We start from the raw sequence: 19595 nt of genomic DNA, 5'->3' as shown, positions 1-19595 counted from the left end.
TCTACATTTTCATTAAATTGTTTACCAGGTAAACAGTGTTATAGCTTCTTTTGTTTTCATTTAATGCCCTGTGTAAAAATTCAGTCATATATGCTGAAGTGTGGGCTCTGTCTTTATATGAATATGTCTGGGTATGACAGTGCAAGCAGATGGAGCATGTACAGAAGGCCTCGGTCCAGAACATTTCTTTTTGGCTAAATTTGGGTTACCACCTGTCCCTCTTTGTGAGGGACAGTTCCTCTTTGGGCAGCTATGTCCTGCAAATAAATAAATGTCAAATGTCCTGAGATTTTAGGACAAAAAAATATTTCCCAATTTTTCTTTAATAGTTGCATAAAAAAGTTATTGTACAGCTGAAAAACCTAAATGTTACATGAAATTAGCATAAGCAACTCAAATGCTACAAAAATAAGCTTTTGTTTTTGCAAAAAAAGTGAAGTTCTGTCCTTTGCAGTGGCCGTAGGTATGTTTTGTCCTGCAAAATCTGAAGTTTCTACAAAAAATGCCCCACTTTGTACATTTGAAAAAGTGGCAGCTCTTGGCTAAATTAAGCTATTCCCCCCATGTAGTGTGCTTTTACACATCCCCTTCTCATCTGAGTTGCTGAAGAAGAGGTTCTGAAAATGGACTCCTATACAAGTGGTCAAGGTGAAATTCCTCCAGCATCAGTTGCCCAAAGAAAAAACACAGAAAAACACAGTGATTAGTGTTTTCCATAGGAAATCATTGCCTGTGAGATTTGTAAGCATGTGCCAGCAATGACACCCTTCTTTTGGGCGATTTCTCCCTTCTTCAGGTTGGAGTGACCATGGAGTTTGGTATATATATATATATATATATATATATATATATATATATATATATATATATATATATATATATATATAACTCTGGGGGGCTGTGAGGGGCTTGCCCCCCTCATCAGGGGGTGCTATGGGCTTGCCCTCCCTGCAAAAATATTTAAAGTTATTTTTTACCCTTGTGTGTTTCAAGCATTATTTTTCAACCTTTTGGAATGTCAGGGTTATGAAACTTGGCATTTCATAGTAGAACCATGAAAATGACTGTTTCACTTCTGTTGTTATAAAATAAATTAAAATTATTTTTTTCATTGATTTATTTGGTCACCCTGGATATGAGTATCCTAAGCCCTGCTTGCTGCTTCACTTGTTCAAATTCAAGATAGGATTTAAATTAATTTGACAAGAGATTTCAGTTGTCCTTTTATGGCACACAAATCTAAAAAAATCTAGTTTCTAGGTTTTATTTATCTCAAGTAGTATATTAAGTGAAATGTCTCATCAATTTTGTTGAATTATATTCCTATTTTCTGGACATATTATTTTGCATTAAGCTGGCCCACATCAGTATATCTAAGGAGAGAAAAATGAGTCCTGATAAAAAAAAAATCTCCTTCCCGTACTTCTAAAGACATTCAAAAGGAGCACAAGGCTGAGGATTACCAAGAGATACTGTGTGAAAAAGAAGAAGTGAGAATTACTCTGGTAAGGGGCTGCTTATACTAATACAAAGAATACAAAGGGCTTTTCAATGAAATTCTTTTGGAAAAGTACAAAACATCATTGCATTTTCTGCTGCTTTTATCTACGTTTTTTAAAAAAAATTATACTCCATGTTTCCAGAGTCAGACTTCCATTTCTCCATACTAAATTATCCCTGTATAGTGTGCATTGACAGTTGTTGCCGTCTGACATATGACAGTCTGACAATGATTAGTTGACTTACATGATTAAAAAATAAATGAAGTAAAATGAAATGGTTTATTGACTCATTTGGTTAACTCTGGAATTAAATATCATGAGACATACTTGCTGCTTAAGCTGCATTGTCTCAGGACAAGCTTAACTTGCATGGTATGTGGGCTTTCACTTGTCATATTTGGACACAAAAAACTAAAACATTTATTTCCCTAGTTTTATTAATCTTACGTAGTGTATTAAGTGAATTGCCGTCAATAATTTTTGTTGCATCTGTATTCATATGTTATGAATGTTTGTTCTGCATTAACGTGGCACAGACCATTACATATAAGACAAGAAGAATCAGTTCTGATAGCTATAGTAAGTCCCATAATGCTGAGGCTGAATGGCTGAATATCCAGATTTGCATATATCAAGTCTGACATGGCCATTTCTCAGAAAATGCCCTTTTCTCTGAGGTATAGCAATCTCAGAGACTGTATATATAGGCTCAGCCCCCCCCCCTCTCTCTCACACACACACACACACACACACACACACACACACACGCACACACACACACACACACACACACACACACACACACGGGCGCGCACACACACGCACACACACATTAGGTGAAGCAAGGGGCTTGCCCTCTGCAAAAAAGAAGTTTTTAGGAGAAGGACCATGCTCGATATTCACTGTTCTCTTGCATTTTTGATCTTTTTTCTGTTTGTCAGCACATGACATTTCAACTGCCAACGTTTCAGTAGGGAGCTGTTCTGGTAAAAGGTCACACTCCTGTGCATCTGAAAAACTGAAAAGAAGCACAAAGCTAAGAAAAGGCAGGAGCTGCCTACATGAACAAACAGTAACAGCAAGCACTGTTTGGCTAGGGGGCAGCTAGTCCTAATACAAAGAATGCTAATGGCCCTTTAATGAAATTATTTTTTAGTATGAAGGCAAAACAATAGTTCATTTTCTGTTCCTTTTATTTGTGTTTCTTAAGAAACTATACACTGTGTTTCTAGAGTCAGACTTTGTTTTTTCTATATTAATTTGTCCCCATATAGTGTGCATTTACTGTTGCCTTCTGGCCTATGTTCTGGATGAAGTGAATCTGAATATGACCAGTTCACTAATATGGATATAACAAACAAATGAATTCAGATTAAATAGCTTATTGATTATTTGGTTGTCCCTGGAAATTCCCAAAGGCACAATTATGGCTGATCTTGCAACGACTCAGGGAATGCTTCAATTGATTGCTCCCTGCACTTTAAGTTCACAAATTAAGACACAAAAGTCTCAAACTTTATTTGCCCTAGCAATGTATTAAGTGAATTGTTCCTCCACCATCATTTTTCTTGCATCTGTATTCATAGTTTGTACATGTTTTGTTATACATTAAGGTGGAAGATATTTATGAATCTGAAAACAGAAGAATAATGTTCCTAGCCATGGACTATCGAAAAGAGAGATAAACTTGTACTAAGAAGTCTGAGAGCAACTTAAGGAAAAGAGACCATGAATTTATATTAGATGGAGTAGCAGTAAACATAAATTCGGTTTCTTTTCAACACTACTAGCCCATGGAATACTCCTGCATTCTACCATATAATCCCATAAAAGACCCACACTGCAAACACCACTTCCAAAGGAGTAAGATATATCCCCAGAATAAGAAAGAGAATGAGAAAAATTTTGGGACATCTACTAATGGATAGATAATGTATGCAGCGGTGGTGCAGCAGTAGCATTGTCGCCTCACAGCAAGAGGTTCTCCCGTTCGATTCTCGGCTGGAGCGCCTTCTGTGTGGAGTCTGCATGTCCTCCCCGTGGTCGAGTGGCATTCGAAAGACATGTGTGAATGGGCGTGCCTTCGTTGAAGGTTGGGCATCGAGCTGGCACCTCGGCACCGTGAAAATCTGCCAATCATTAGCGGACCGGAGTTCCGCTGTGGTGACCCCTAACCGGAAAAAAACAAAGAAACAACAGCTAATGGATAGATAGCAGACTACTTGCAGAACTATGGACATTGTCAGCTGGGGCAGGCCATTGTTTTGAACAAACCAATGGACATTTTGCTTATATGACTATGAATGTTCAAAAATGTGTTCCGTCTAATGGAAGATATGGGTATAAGAGAAACACACCTTCTATGAGGAGGCAACCTTCAAAGTTTGGGGAAATAACTCCCTTCCCACTTTACTAATGCTTAAGTAATCATTATTGACAAAGTACATCAACACAGTATCCATCATGACATTCAAGAATTTATGAATAATGTTTAAGAATGATTCTTGAATACAAGAAACTTAGCCATTAATGCATGAAGCCACCTAGGTACTAAATACAGTGCCAAAAATCATGAAAGTTAAAAATGTCTAAAACTTTATTGTTATGCCTTCTTCTTAACTTTTGCAAACAAGAAATCTGAACATTAAAAACTGTACAAATATATAATAAAACAGAAAAATGAAGAAGATAGTCTCTCTCTCTCTCTCTCCTCTGTTTAGAAGAAATTAAAAGACACATAAAGCAAAAGAAGTTCAGGTGTTGTCAGTCAATCAGTCAATCAATCAATCCAATCAATGAATCAAACAGAAGTGATTTTCATTCAGGTAGGTAGCAGCCTGTACTAATACAAGGGATACAACAAATGTAAATAGTTCTTTAATGATAGTCTCTTTCAGTATTATGCAAAATGTCATGTGCTATTCTTTCAGTATTTTGACTACAGTAATACTTAAAATATTATTTCAAGTGGTAAAGAACCACCAACAATTTTATTTCTGGTTTTCATTTGGTATAGTACTAAAGAAGGTATTTTGCAGTACTTTCAGTCATGCATATTTAAGTAATAAGAAATGTCAATGTGTGGATTATTAGGAGATGCTCACACTTTTCTTGTGGTGATGTAATGCAAACGTAGCTCTCACACCTACCAGGTTTCCATGCCAACTACTCATTCTGACTCACTACAAAGGGTCTCTGTATCTGAGGTGGTGGCTTTTTTATCTTCATCCAAAATTCTATCGCCTCAAATCTAATACAGCAAAATATATAAATAAATAAAATATCCAGAAATCCTTCACATTTTGGTAACAGTAATGATAAATTGAGTCTTCTAGCAGAACACACAGGAACCTTCTATTTTACAGAAATCTCCAGCACTAAAACTAAAACATTACTAGAGGTCTTAAACAGTGTTTCCAATAAATTTGTACATTACATCCTGTTTTGCAACCTAAATCTGCTGATAAAAGAGCAAAACCCGTTGTATGCATATAAAATATTTCCCTTAATCAGAAAGCATACCTCCATCCTTCAAACATTTTATCATATCCCACTCTCAACGGTAGTCCACCTAGCCATTCAAAAGACTACAGACCCATTTCAAATCTTTATCCTGCTTCAAGTCTTTGAGAAGCGTTTGTACAAACAATTATTCAAACATATTAGCAACTGTGGCTTACTGTAGGATCACCAACGTGGATTCCGGAACTCCCTTAGTACAACAGCTTTAATTGCTGTACTTATACCATCTGTTCTATTGTAATATGAGTGAAACACTTATAAGCATAGGACTATTTGTTGACATAACTTGTGTTTTCAAAAGTGTAAGCTGCAAACTACTACAAGACAAACTTAAAAAGCCCAGTTTTGGGAACATTATTAACTGGTTTCAAAAACTACCTTTCAAATCAAACGTTTCAAGTATCTCTCAATAATAGCAACTCCACAAATGGAATCAACAGTGGAGTTCCTCGGGCTGTTCTCCCTGTTCATAAACAATAAATGACTTGCCATCACTAAATGCCATTTTAGGACACCAACAGTGAGGCTCCTAACCATTTTCAGATTTCTGATACTTGAAATAGAGTTAATCAACACTAAAACGATTGCAGAAATATTGGAGGAGACCATGCTTATGTGCAGACATCCTGAATGGAAGCAAACTTGGATGTTTAACTGGTGTTTCTACTTTATGCCTCTTCCCACTATTAACCCCCACTGCTGGTCATTTAATTTTAGAGTCCTCTGTTACTGCACTATAATAAAAATGAATATTAACCCACTGCATTTTTGCAAATTTTTTAATATTAGAAGAGATTTGCATAATACTTGAAAGGATATTTGCACAGCTTTCTTTCATGTGTCTTCCTGAAGTAGTAAGGCAGTGAAGGGCATGGGTTACTGGGAAACTTTTCTACTCCTTTGGTGATATTATCATAACAAGTAGTCAATAGATTTTATTGTGTCTTAAAAATGTAGATACCATTACAAATTACTGACATGGTGTGCTTTATCCGAACTCACACAGTGCAGTGGGATTTTATGTAAAACCTACATTTATTATTTCAGTGGTAACCTTTCTTAACTGTAGAATAATGTAAGATTTGTCCAAGAACACTGATGGACCCAAGGAAGGGAATCATCAGGTTAAAAACTTAATTCATTGTAGGTCATTAGGGCTTTCGCAGCTACTGCTGTTTCATCAGATAACAAACACATTGAACCAAAACTGGCTTTTAAGTAGAAAAGTGAAACAGTGCTAAATCACACGTTAAAGAAATACAGCTAAAATATATGTTATTTAAACAACACATAAAAACATGTATATATAAATGCAACATAAAAACTGTATAAAAATATATACAAAACTTCCTATGAGCAAGTAAAAATACTGATTTAGCTAACAAGAAAACAAACATATATAATTGCAGATGCAAAGGCAAATATTCTCATCTAGCTAGTGGTCTTGACTTCAGTTTGGGTTTAATGGGCATAAATTCATTCAACCCATGCCCAAAATCTCTTCTCAGCCTGATAATCCATTTAGCTTCCATCTGTTCCGTTTGATTCCTTATATCTCCACCCCTTATAGTCTCAAAGACTCTACCAAAACAAGAAATTTAAATGTGTGCCTAGAATCAGTAACCAGTACATTTTGACAAAGCACTGGTTGTGCTTCCCTTTGTGTATAATAAACATGCTCCTTTATCCTCTCCCTTAAAGCTCTATCAGTCTTTCCTATATAAAATTTGGAACATTCCTTATAGTTGGCTAAATAAACATGTTCCGTACTACCAGTAGCAAATATATGAAACTCCTAATCCCCTTTTGGGTCTGGATGTGTAACTTTTGCACTGCTATCAATGTATGAGCACATTGAACACCTACCACAGGACATCGTGACGTTATTTCTATGCTGCACAGAATCCCTGGTGGGGTAACAAAGCTGCCTTTTCAATTATTTCATATTTATAAAGAGGAATCTGGGAGTAGTGTCTATCAGCTTACTGATGTCACGGTCCATTGTTGAAATTCCCCAATGTCTCAATAACATTTTAATATTTTTTACCTCCATGTCCTTTAACTATCAAGACTCTCCTTATTAGACTTGAGCCCCTTTGCTCTCCCATACTGAGTATCTGCAATGGAAAGGCAAGATCTGTCCAGAGGTCTTATCATCCTGACAGTCAATGAGGTAGTTTGTACCTTCACTGCAACTCCAGGAATAACAGTAATTCTGTTATGGTTTTAACCCATCCTTTGGATAGACAACTTGTGATGTACGTGACTAAAAGGATCACTAGACCTTCCTTATGTCAGGTCCTTGTTTCAGTTGCCTGCAGTGATGGCTGCCATGATGCCAGACTCATAAGTTGCAAACAAGCCAAAAACTCAAAAACTAAATAAAAAATCCCAAAGGCAGTCAATGAATATAGAAACAGCTTGAAGAACAACTGTAGACCATATACAAGTACTCAAAAGGTGCAAGCACCACTTTAATACATAAAACAATAAAAACTGGTTAGCACTTTCATTTCACAATGTGTAAAACTTCATCAGACAAACAAAGTTTACAAATGTCACTTCCTTTATGCTTTACCATCCATTCTCACTTGTTGCCACACAATGATGCTGAATTTAAAATAACTCACAACTCATAAGTTGAACAGAAGCCCCAGGGTCACTTCATGTTTTGCTGTTCCTCTTTCAAGGGGACTGAGACACCTAATATCCTGAACTATCCCTTGCTCCCAGGATAGGTATGTCCATCTTCCCATGGTAAATCAAACAAATACCTGAGCCATGAATTGAACTCATGTCATCTGGGTCATAGTCAGGGCTTTATCCCTTTACACCACTAGAGTTGGCATTTTTGAAACTCCATTTTCTAGGCATCTTGACTGTCCTGATTTTTTAGTACAGCCACTATACAGTTGTTTGTTCAATAACCATGTAATTAGGCTGATCAATATAGAACCTTTGTCAGATGAGACCCAGGTCACTGTCACAGATGTAAACTGAGTTGTGTCGACTAAAAACAGTCAGTGCACAGCTAGTTTTATGTTAGTTTAGCAAAACCAAGCAGACTAACTAGAAGCTCACCAGAAGCCTTTGCATCATGGTTAAAGAACTCCATACCACACAGACTAAATGTGCCATCTTCGACACTTTTGCAGATTCACAGAGGTTGTACTTAATTTGGGTGTGAGGCAAGGACTGTACACTAGTTTTTAATTACCCACAGTTTAGTTTCATGGCTTTAGTAAAACCAGATGCACCTTCTTTTGGGTAACTAGAAAGGTGTAATTCCATCTGTGTCATTATAAAGGTATATAAGATATACAAACTACAGAGATAATGTAATAAGTATGTCACGCTTGATGCATTAATGTATTTCTAAGTACATATCAGGATCTGAAATACGTGTGTCAGAGAATGAAAGAACACTGAACTCATTTACCTGCACTTACAAAAATAGAATGCCTGGTATTTCAGACGCAGGTACGTTTGTTTCTCCAGCTAATGTACTTCTAGAAAGCCTTTCTGCTAAGTGAGAATGAATTTAAGCCGAATGAAAAACAGACCCATGATACTGGAAAGTTTAATTTAGGATAAGGTTCCAGGTGGTAGGGCCAATAGAACAGATGACACTGCTCACTCATGCATTTTGAGGTTAGACTATGATCTAGAGATGTTTTTTTTTTTACTGCTCTTTGATATTAAACTTACTTACTAAACAAGTCCTTTTAATTGAGTAGTGTGGTGAGAGGGGTGCAGTGTTTCTTGTGATGGAGATTAAACAGGAGGCAGTGTGATGCAAGACTTGGGTCTGTTCTAGCTAGTGGATCCTTATGAACAGCAGGGACTTTTATTTATTTATTTACATTTGTTGACCGGGCTAGTCTAACTGGATACATGTCCATTTTCAGTAGAGGCCCGGGAAAAAAAAGCTCCAAGCAGACAGGTAAAGACATTATTATACAATAATAATATAGAAAAGCTATCAACATATACAGATAATACCATTATTTGTGATATTTGCAAAAGAGGATGATCAGGAACAAATTTACAATAAATGAAAAAGTGTGATTTTTTTTTTCTTTTTTTTTTTGTAGGACAACATAGTACAGCAAAAAGGCCGTAGAATAATTAGCAGTAAAGTACCCTGGAGAAGAGAAATAAAAGGGAGAGCAGGAATGTGTAAAGGTGGAGAGATCAGTCAGGGTTAATGTAGGGGCAGAGCCAGTGAGTTTTAAAATGTTCTTTGAGATGTTTTTTAAAAAGATGTGTGGAAGAGAGAATAGAAAGTTCACTTGGAAGCTGGTTCCAGGCCTTGCCAACTGTGTTAGCAAAAAGAGAGTCTCCAGCTTTGTTTTTAGATTTAATAGTGGAAACTAGAAGCTTATCGGCTGAGCGAAGAGTAGTAAGGTTTTTGTAAGGGGTAGTCAGATTATTGAGGATTGGGATATTATTAGGGTGGAAAAGTATCTTTTGGGTTATAGTAAGTTGATGATAGAGTAGTTGGTGCTGCAGTTCTAACCATCCCAATTGTTTGAGGTTGAGACAGTGGTGTGTTCTAAAAGGGTTGCCGGTAGCAAATCTGGCTATGTTATTATAGCTAGTGGCAAGTTTGTTAAGGTTGCTTTTGGAAAGGTTAGTATAAATGGCAGAAGCATAAAGCAGGGTAGAGATCAGATGAGTTTGGGCTATAGTGGTTCTGGCTCTAGGTGTAAGGGAGGGTTTGATTCTATACAGGGAACCCAGTTTTTTTTGACAGATTTTATGGTAGTGTTGATATGATTGTCATAGCTAAGGTTGTTGTCAATGGTTATGCCTAGGAGATGGGTTGTGGTATCAGGGGATGTGGTCGTTCGATTGTTAGACGTTATAGTGAAGTGAAATTGTGGTGATTTTAGAGTGGAAGTAAAGAGTAATAATTTTGTTTTTTTTTGCATTCAGGAGGAGGCAGTGTTGCATGAACCAATTTTCAACAGTATGAAATACAGACTTGGTGTGGGTCTGTAGTGTGGTTGGGGACCTAGCAGAGCAGATTAAAGTAGAAACGACGGCATACTGAATGCAGGTGGCTTGAAGAATTTTAGTATTTAGGTCATTAATAAACATTGAAAAGAGAAGAGGGCCTAGGATGGAACCTTGAGGTACTCCAAGGTTTATGGGGAGGGGAGTTGACAGCATATTATCCCAAAGGACTGCTTGATGATGGTTGTCTAAGTAGGATTTAAACCAGAGTAATGCCTGTGCATCCAGTGAATGGGCTTTTAATACCTCTAAAAGCAGATTATGGCTGACCATATCGAAGGCTTTTGAAAGGTCGATAAATAAAGCGGAGGAAAGAGTGTTATTGTTACGAATTTTGTTTATACAGTCAGAAAAGGATAGCAGGGCAGTTGAGGTACTATGTTGGCAGTTGGCAAGCAAATTGTTGTGGAGAAGACGGTCAACTAGCTGTTGGTGGATACATTTTTCCATTATTTTAGCTATAGGAGAGAGTAAGGCGATATTTCTAAAGTTGGAAATGTCAGTTGATAGCCCACCTTTGTGTAAAGGAATTATGTGAGATACCTTCCATATAAGGGGGATTTTACTTTCTGAAATGGTTCTATTAATAAGGATAGAAATAGGGTAGGCTATAACTTTAGCTGCAATTTGCAGGTATTCTGCTGGTATACAGTCAGTAGAGGGGGTGCATGGCTTGAGTTTTAGAAGGAGATTACAAATGAGGGATGTAGGAATTGGTTGTATGTGAAAAGAAGGAAAGAGTTGGATGTGGTATTAGGTGGGAGGGAGCTGGTGGGTGGTAGAGAATTAGCTAGAGTTTGTATGGCTTCAATAAAGTAGTTATTAAAGGAATCAGCTATTAGTTTAGGGTTATTTTGGGTGATCCCTGATGGGGTGGGAGACTTGGTATGACCTGGATGAAGTAGTTTGTTCATAGCTGACCAGAAATTTTGTGGTTTTTTGTTTGTGGGCTTGTTGGAGGTGAATGTAAATTTTCTTTTATCTAGTAGGATGTCTTTTTTGTAGCATTTCTTAATTGTTTAAAGTAAAGGTGGTCAGAAGGGCTTTTAGAGGCTCTCCACTTGGCCCAGATTTTATTTCTTAGGAGGATTTTTTGCCTTGTTTGTTTTGTGAGCCAAGGGGCAGTTTTGGTCTTTATTCTGGATGAGCGATGGGGGGCATGGAAGTCTAGGATTTGAAGGAATTTAGTATTAAAGTAGGTAACTGCTTCATCAAGTGGAAGATGAAGCAGTGGTGACCAGTCACAAGCCTTCAGTTCTGTTTGGAATTTCTCAGGGTGAAAGTTTTTTTTTTGAGCGGGAGGTTTTAAAAATAGTAGGATTGGGCCTATGAAGTTTTTGTTTAATTATATAGGTAAGAGCATGGTCACTGATGTCATCATGAAGGGTTCCTGGCTTATAAGTAGTAGGGTGATATTTTATGAGAATCCAGTCAAGTAAGGTTTCCTTACCACTTTGTTTGTGGATTCTCGTAGGGGTGGTTATCATTTCTGAGAAACCAAAAAGATTTATGTGGTTAATGGGATTTGGGGACCTACAAGTAGACCAGTCTATATTAAAGTCGCCTAAGACAATGGTTTCCTGGGATAGGTGTATAGGTAGGCTACTAAGTATATTTTCCAGAATACTGATATTGTTTCCTGGGGGAAGGTAGGAACAGATTATGTAGATGGATTTATGGTTATTGATTTGAAGTTTGGCTGAAAGGGTTTCTGCTGTGGGGTTTTTGGGAAGTGGCACATTGAAAGTTGATAGTTGGAGTTCTGATTTATAAAAAATGGCTACTCCCCCACCTTTTTTGGTAGTCCGGTCTTTTCTCAGGATGTTATATCCTGGGAGGGTAATTTCCTGATCTTTGGTTGAAGGTCTAAGCCAAGTTTCAGTAATGCAGAGGATATCAAAGTTGTGGACATCTAGAAGTGCATGAAGATGGGATATTTTATTGTTGATGCTACGGATGTTAAGGTGAGCTATCAGAAGGGAGTTAGATGGCCTTGTTCGGGTGGAGGTGCTGTAGGGTTTTTGGTTATTAGGCTCACTCGGGAGTGTTGTATGTGGACCAGGGTTAGGATGGATATCACCATCTAAGAGATGATGTTGTAGGGGGGTTTGTATTAGTTTTATGAATTTGAAGTAGTTGTATGGGGTTTTTGTCAAGGAGGTAAGTGATATGGGTAGATCTGTGGTACTTTGGAAGGGTATAGCTAGATGTAGAGGTTATGTTAATGTGTTTTAGGAATTTATATGTGAGAATGTAATGGTTTGTTGGTAGTGGTGGTGGTGTTTTAGTAGAGAATAGTGTTCAAAGAAGGTTAGTGAGAATGCTAGAGTAAGGGCAGCTAGAATGCTGGGTAGGAGTAGGAATAAGCTGTTAAAACAGCTTTTGGGTTGAAAAAAAGAAAATTTCTGACAGGAAAAGATACTATTAATATAGTACTTAGCCCAGCCAATGTTGAGACCATGTCCAAGCTCTGTAAGCGGCAAACGAGATCTGGGGGATTAGTGGTGGTGCATCCTGGGATAAAGAAAGCTCAGACAATAAGAGGCCTCGCTCTATAGCATGAGGCACGTGCAGTCGGGCAGTATCGGCTCCGAACCCATCTTTCAGAATGTAGGCGAGATCGGATCACATAACATCAAACGTTTCAAGTATCTCTCAATAATAGCAACTCCACAAATGGAATCAACAGTGGAGTTCCTCGGGCTGTTCTCCCTGTTCATAAACAATAAATGACTTGCCATCACTAAATGCCATTTTAGGACACCAACAGTGAGGCTCCTAACCATTTTCAGATTTCTGATACTTGAAATAGAGTTAATCAACACTAAAACGACTGCAGAAATATTGGAGGAGACCATGCTTATGTGCAGACATCCTGAATGGAAGCAAACTTGGATGTTTAACTGGTGTTTCTACTTTATGCCTCTTCCCACTATTAACCCCCACTGCTGGTCATTTAATTTTAGAGTCCTCTGTTACTGCACTATAATAAAAATGAATATTAACCCACTGCATTTTTGCAAATTTTTTAATATTAGAAGAGAGTTGCATAATACTCGAAAGGATATTTGCACAGCTTTCTTTCATGTGTCTACCTGAAGTAGTAAGGCAGCGAAGGGCATGGGTTACTGGGAAACTTTTCTACTCCTTTGGTGATATTATCATAACAAGTAGTCAATAGATTTTATTGTGTCTTAAAAATGTAGATACCATTACAAATTACTGACATGGTGTGCTTTATCCGAACTCACACAGTGCAGTGGGATTTTATGTAAAACCTACATTTATTATTTCAGTGGTAACCTTTCTTAACTGTAGAATAATGTAAGATTTGTCCAAGAACACTGATGGACCCAAGGAAGGGAATCTTCAGGTTAAAAACTTAATTCATTGTAGGTCATTAGGGCTTTCGCAGCTACTGCTGTTTCATCAGATAACAAACACATTGAACCAAAACTGGCTTTTAAGTAGAAAAGTGAAACAGTGCTAAATCACACGACCACAAAATTTAAAGAAATACAGCTAAAATATATGTTATTTAAACAACACATAAAAACATGTATATATAAATGCAACATAAAAACTGTATAAAAATATATACAAAACTTCCTATGAGCAAGTAAAAATACTGATTTAGCTAACAAGAAAACAAACATATATAATTGCAGATGCAAAGGCAAATATTCTCATCTAGCTAGTGGTCTTGACTTCAGTTTGGGTTTAATGGGCATAAATTCATTCAACCCATGCCCAAAATCTCTTCTCAGCCTGATAATCCATTTAGCTTCCATCTGTTCCGTTTGATTCCTTATATCTCCACCCCTTATAGTCTCAAAGACTCTACCAAAAACAAGAAATTTAAATGTGTGCCTAGAATCAGTAACCAGTACATTTTGACAAAGCACTGGTTGTGCTTCCCCTTTGTGTATAATAAACATGCTCCTTTATCCTCTCCCTTAAAGCTCTATCAGTCTTTCCTATATAAAATTTGGAACATTCCTTATAGTTGGCTAAATAAACATGTTCCGTACTACCAGTAGCAAATATATGAAACTCCTAATCCCCTTTTGGGTCTGGATGTGTAACTTTTGCACTGCTATCAATGTATGAGCACATTGAACACCTACCACAGGACATTGTGACGTTATTTCTATGCTGCACAGAATCCCTGGTGGGGTAACAAAGCTGCCTTTTCAATGATTTCATATTTATAAAGAGGAATCTGGGAGTAGTGTCTATCAGCTTACTGATGTCACGGTCCATTGTTGAAATTCCCCAATGTCTCTTAATAACATTTTAATATTTTTTACCTCCATGTCCTTTAACTATCAAGACTCTCCTTATTAGACTTGAGCCCCTTTGCTCTCCCATACTGAGTATCTGCAATGGAAAGGCAAGATCTGTCCAGAGGTCTTATCATCCTGACAGTCAATGAGGTAGTTTGTACCTTCACTGCAACTCCAGGAATAACAGTAATTCTGTTATGGTTTTAACCCATCCTTTGGATAGACAACTTGTGATGTAATGCATGACTAAAGGATCACTAGACCTTCCTTATGTCAGGTCCTTGTTTCAGTTGCCTGCAGTGATGGCTGCCATGATGCCAGACTCATAAGTTGCAAACAAGCCAAAAACTCAAAAACTAAATAAAAAATCCCAAAGGCAGTCAATGAATATAGAAACAGCTTGAAGAACAACTGTAGACCATATACAATTACTCAAAAGGTGCAAGCACCACTTTAATACATAAAACAATAAAAACTGGTTAGCGCTTTCATTTCACTATGTGTAAAACTTCATCAGACAAACAAAGTTTACAAATGTCACTTCCTTTATGCTTTACCATCCATTCTCACTTGTTGCCACACAATGATGCTGAATTTAAAATAACTCACAACTCATAAGTTGAACAGAAGCCCCAGGGTCACTTCATGTTTTGCTGTTCCTCTTTCAAGGGGACTGAGGCACCTAATATCCTGAACTATCCCTTGCTCCCAGGATAGGTATGTCCATCTTCCCATGGTAAATCAAACAAATACCTGAGCCATGAATTGAACTCATGTCATCTGGGTCATAGTCAGGCTTTATCCCTTTACACCACTAGAGTTGGCATTTTGAAACTCCATTTTCTAGGCATCTTGACTGTCCTGATTTTTTAGTACAGCCACTATACAGTTGTTTGTTCAATAACCATGTAATTAGGCTGATCAATATAGAACCTTTGTCAGATGAGACCCAGGTCACTGTTACAGATGTAAACTGAGTTGTGTCGACTAAAAACAGTCAGTGCACAGCTAGTTTTATGTTAGTTTAGCAAAACCAAGCAGACTAACTAGAAGCTCACCAGAAGCCTTTGCATCATGGTTAAAGAACTCCATACCACACAGACTAAATGTGCCATCTTCGACACTCTTGCAGATTCACAGAGGTTGTACTTAATTTGGGTGTGAGGCAAGGACTGTACACTAGTTTTTAATTACCCACAGTTTAGTTTCATGGCTTTAGTAAAACCAGATGCACCTTCTTTTGGGTAACTAGAAAGGTGTAATTCCATCTGTGTCATTATAAAGGTATATAAGATATACAAACTACAGAGATAATGTAATAAGTATGTCACGTTTGATGCATTAATGTATTTCTAAGTACATATCAGGATCTGAAATACGTGTGTCAGAGAATGAAAGAACACTGAACTCATTTACCTGCACTTACAAAAATAGAATGCCTGGTATTTCAGACACAGGTACGTTTGTTTCTCCAGCTAATGTACTTCTAGACAGCCTTTCTGCTAAGTGAGAATGAATTTAAGCCGAATGAAAAACAGACCCATGATACTGGAAAGTTTAATTTAGGATAAGGTTCCAGGTGGTAGGGCCAATAGAACAGATGACACTGCTCATTCATGCATTTTGAGGTTAGACTATGATCTAGAGATGGGTTTTTTTTACTGCTCTTTGATATTAAACTTACTTACTAAACAAGTCCTTTTAATTGAGTAGTGTGGTGAGAGGGGTGCAGTGTTTCTTGTGATGGAGATTAAACAGGAGGCAGTGTGATGCAAGACTTGGGTCTGTTCTAGCTAGTGGATCCTTATGAACAGCAGGGACTTTTATTTATTTATTTACATTTGTTGACCGGGCTAGTCTAACTGGATACATGTCCATTTTCAGTAGAGGCCCGGGGAGAAAAGCTCCAAGCAGACAGGTAAAGACATTATTATACAATAATAATATAGAAAAGCTATCAACATATACAGATAATACCATTATTTGTGATATTTGCAAAAGAGGATGATCAAGAACAAATTTACAATAAATGAAAAAGTGTGATTTTTTTTTTTTTTTTTTGTAGGACAACATAGTACAGCAAAAAGGCCATAGAATAATTAGCAGTAAAGTACCCTGGAGAAGAGAAATAAAAGGGATAGCAGGAATGTGTAAAGGTGGAGAGATCAGTCAGGGTTAGTGTAGGGGCAGAGCCAGTGAGTTTTAAAATGTTCTTTGAGATGTTTTTAAAAAGATGTGTGGAAGAGAGAGTAGAAAGTTCACTTGGAAGCTGGTTCCAGGCCTTGCCAACTGTGTTAGCAAAAAGAGAGTCTCCAGCTTTGTTTTTAGATTTAATAGTGGAAACTAGAAGCTTATCGGCTGAGTGAAGAGTAGTAAGGTTTTGTAAGGGGTAGTCAGATTATTGAGGATTGGGATATTATTAGGGTGGAAAAGTATCTTTTGGGTTATAGTAAGTTGATGATAGAGTAGTTGGTGCTGCAGTTCTAACCATCCCAATTGTTTGAGGTTGAGACAGTGGTGTGTTCTAAAAGGGTTGCCGGTAGCAAATCTGGCTATGTTATTATAGCTAGTGGCAAGTTTGTTAAGGTTGCTTTTGGAAAGGTTAGTATAAATGGCAGAAGCATAAAGCAGGGTAGAGATCAGATGAGTTTGGGCTATAGTGGTTCTGGCTCTAGGTGTAAGGAAGGGTTTGATTCTATACAGGGAACCCAGTTTTTTGTTGACAGATTTTATGGTAGTGTTGATATGATTGTCATAGCTAAGGTTGTTGTCAATGGTTATGCCTAGGAGATGGGTTGTGGTATCAGGGGATATGGTGGTTCCATTGTTAGAGGTTATAGTGAAGTGAAATTGTGGTGATTTTAGAGTGGAAGTAAAGAGTAATAATTTTGTTTTTTTTGCATTCAGGAGGAGGCAGTGTTGCATGAACCAGTTTTCAACAGTATGAAATACAGACTTGGTGAGGGTCTGGAGTGTGGTTGGGGACCTAGCAGAGCAGATTAAAGTAGAATCGTCGGCATACTGAATGCAGGTGGCTTGAAGAATTTTAGTATTTAGGTCATTAATAAACATTGAAAAGAGAAGAGGGCCTAGGATGGAACCTTGAGGTACTCCAAGGTTTATGGGGAGGGGAGTTGACAGCATATTATCCCAAAGGACTGCTTGATGATGGTTGTCTAAGTAGGATTTAAACCAGAGTAATGCCTGTGCATCCAGTGAATGGGCTTTTAATACCTCTAAAAGCAGATTATGGCTGACCATATCGAAGGCTTTTGAAAGGTCGATAAATAAAGCGGAGGAAAGAGTGTTATTGTTACGAATTTTGTTTATACAGTCAGAAAAGGATAGCAGGGCAGTTGAGGTACTATGTTGGCAGTTGGCAAGCAAACTGTTGTGGAGAAGATGGTCAACTAGCTGTTGGTGGATACATTTTTCCATTATTTTAGCTATAGGAGAGAGTAAGGCGATATGTCTAAAGTTGGAAATGTCAGTCGATAGCCCACCTTTGTGTAAAGGAATTATGTGAGATACCTTCCATATAAGGGGGATTTTACTTTCTGAAATGGTTCTATTAATAAGGATAGAAATAGGGTAGGCTATAACTTTAGCTGCAATTTGCAGGTATTCTGCTGGTATACAGTCAGTAGAGGGGGTGCATGGCTTGAGTTTTAGAAGGAGATTACAAATGAGGGATGTAGGAATTGGTTGTATGTGAAAAGAAGGAAAGAGTTGGATGTGGTATTAGGTGGGAGGGAGCTGGTGGGTGGTAGAGAATTAGCTAGAGTTTGTATGGCTTCAATAAAGTAGTTATTAAAGGAATCAGCTATTAGTTTAGGGTTATTTTGGGTGATCCCTGATGGGGTGGGAGACTTGGTATGACCTGGATGAAGTAGTTTGTTCATAGCTGACCAGAAATTTTGTGGTTTTTGTTTGTGGGCTTGTTGGAGGTGAATGTAAAAGTTTCTTTTATCTAGTAGGATGTCTTTTTTGTAGCATTTCTTAATTGTTTAAAGTAAAGGTGGTCAGAAGGGCTTTTAGAGGCTCTCCACTTGGCCCAGATTTTATTTCTTAGGAGGATTTTTTGCCTTGTTTGTTTTGTGAGCCAAGGGGCAGTTTTGGTCTTTATTCTGGATGAGCGATGGGGGGCATGGAAGTCTAGGATTTGAAGGAATTTAGTATTAAAGTAGGTAACTGCTTCATCAAGTGGAAGATGAAGCAGTGGTGACCAGTCACAAGCCTTCAGTTCTGTTTGGAATTTCTCAGGGTGAAAGTTTTTTTTTGAGCGGGAGGTTTTAAAAATAGTAGGATTGGGCCTATGACATTTTTGTTTAATTATATAGGTAAGAGCATGGTCACTGATGTCATCAGGAAGGGTTTCTGGCTTATAAGTAGTAGGGTGATATTTTATGAGAATCCAGTCAAGTAAGGTTTCCTTACCACTTTGTTTGTGGATTCTCGTAGGGGTGGTTATCATTTCTGAGAAACCAGAAAGATTTATGTGGTTAATGGGATTTGGGGACCTACAAGTAGACCAGTCTATATTAAAGTCGCCTAAGACAATGGTTTCCTGGGATAGGTGTATAGATAGGCTACTAAGTATATTTTCCAGAATACTGATATTGTTTCCTGGGGGAAGGTAGGAACAGATTATGTAGATGGATTTATGGTTATTGATTTGAAGTTTGGCTGAAAGGGTTTCTGCTGTGGGGTTTTTGGGAAGTGGCACATTGAAAGTTGATAGTTGGAGTTCTGATTTATAAAAAATGGCTACTCCCCCACCTTTTTTGGTAGTCCGGTCTTTTCTCAGGATGTTATATCCTGGGATGGTAATTTCCTGATCTTTGGTTGAAGGTCTAAGCCAAGTTTCAGTAATGCAGAGGATATCAAAGTTGTGGACATCTAGAAGTGCATGAAGATGGGATATTTTATTGTTGATGCTACGGATGTTAAGGTGAGCTATCAGAAGGGAGTTAGATGGCCTTGTTCGGGTGGAGGTGGTGTAGGGTTTTTGGTTATGAGGGTCACTGGGGAGTGTTGTATGTGGACCAGGGTTAGGATGGATATCACCTTCTAAGAGATGATGTTGTAGGGGGGTTTTGTATTAGTTTTATGAATTTGAAGTAGTTGTATGGGGGGTTTTTATCAAGGAGGTAAGTGATATGGGTAGATCTGTGGTACTTTGGAAGGGTATAGCTAGATGTAGAGGTTATGTTAATGTGTTTTAGGGAATTTATATGTGAGAATGTAATGGTTTGTTGGTAGTGGT

The 19595-nt window shown here is 37.7% G+C and overlaps 1 protein-coding gene across 1 annotated transcript in view; it reads left to right on the top strand.

The window, feature by feature from the left end:
• The first annotated feature begins 4297 nt into the window (after positions 1-4297).
• The window catches only part of LOC122792882 (chymotrypsin-like elastase family member 2A), a 98864-nt gene continuing 83566 nt past the window's right edge, over positions 4298-19595 (top strand). Inside the window, exons 1-2 of the mRNA XM_044060441.1 lie at positions 4298-4327; positions 9119-9203. Coding sequence (XP_043916376.1) covers positions 4298-4327; positions 9119-9203 — 115 coding nt within the window. The remainder of the gene's footprint in view (positions 4328-9118; positions 9204-19595) is intronic.

The sequence above is a fragment of the Protopterus annectens genome, chromosome 2.part0 (genome assembly GCF_019279795.1).
Source record: "Protopterus annectens isolate FY-2018-M chromosome 2.part0, PAN1.0, whole genome shotgun sequence".
Lineage (NCBI taxonomy): Eukaryota > Metazoa > Chordata > Ceratodontiformes > Protopteridae > Protopterus > Protopterus annectens.
The sequence above is the reverse complement of the archived record's forward strand: the minus strand, read 5'-3'. Positions and strand labels throughout refer to the sequence as shown.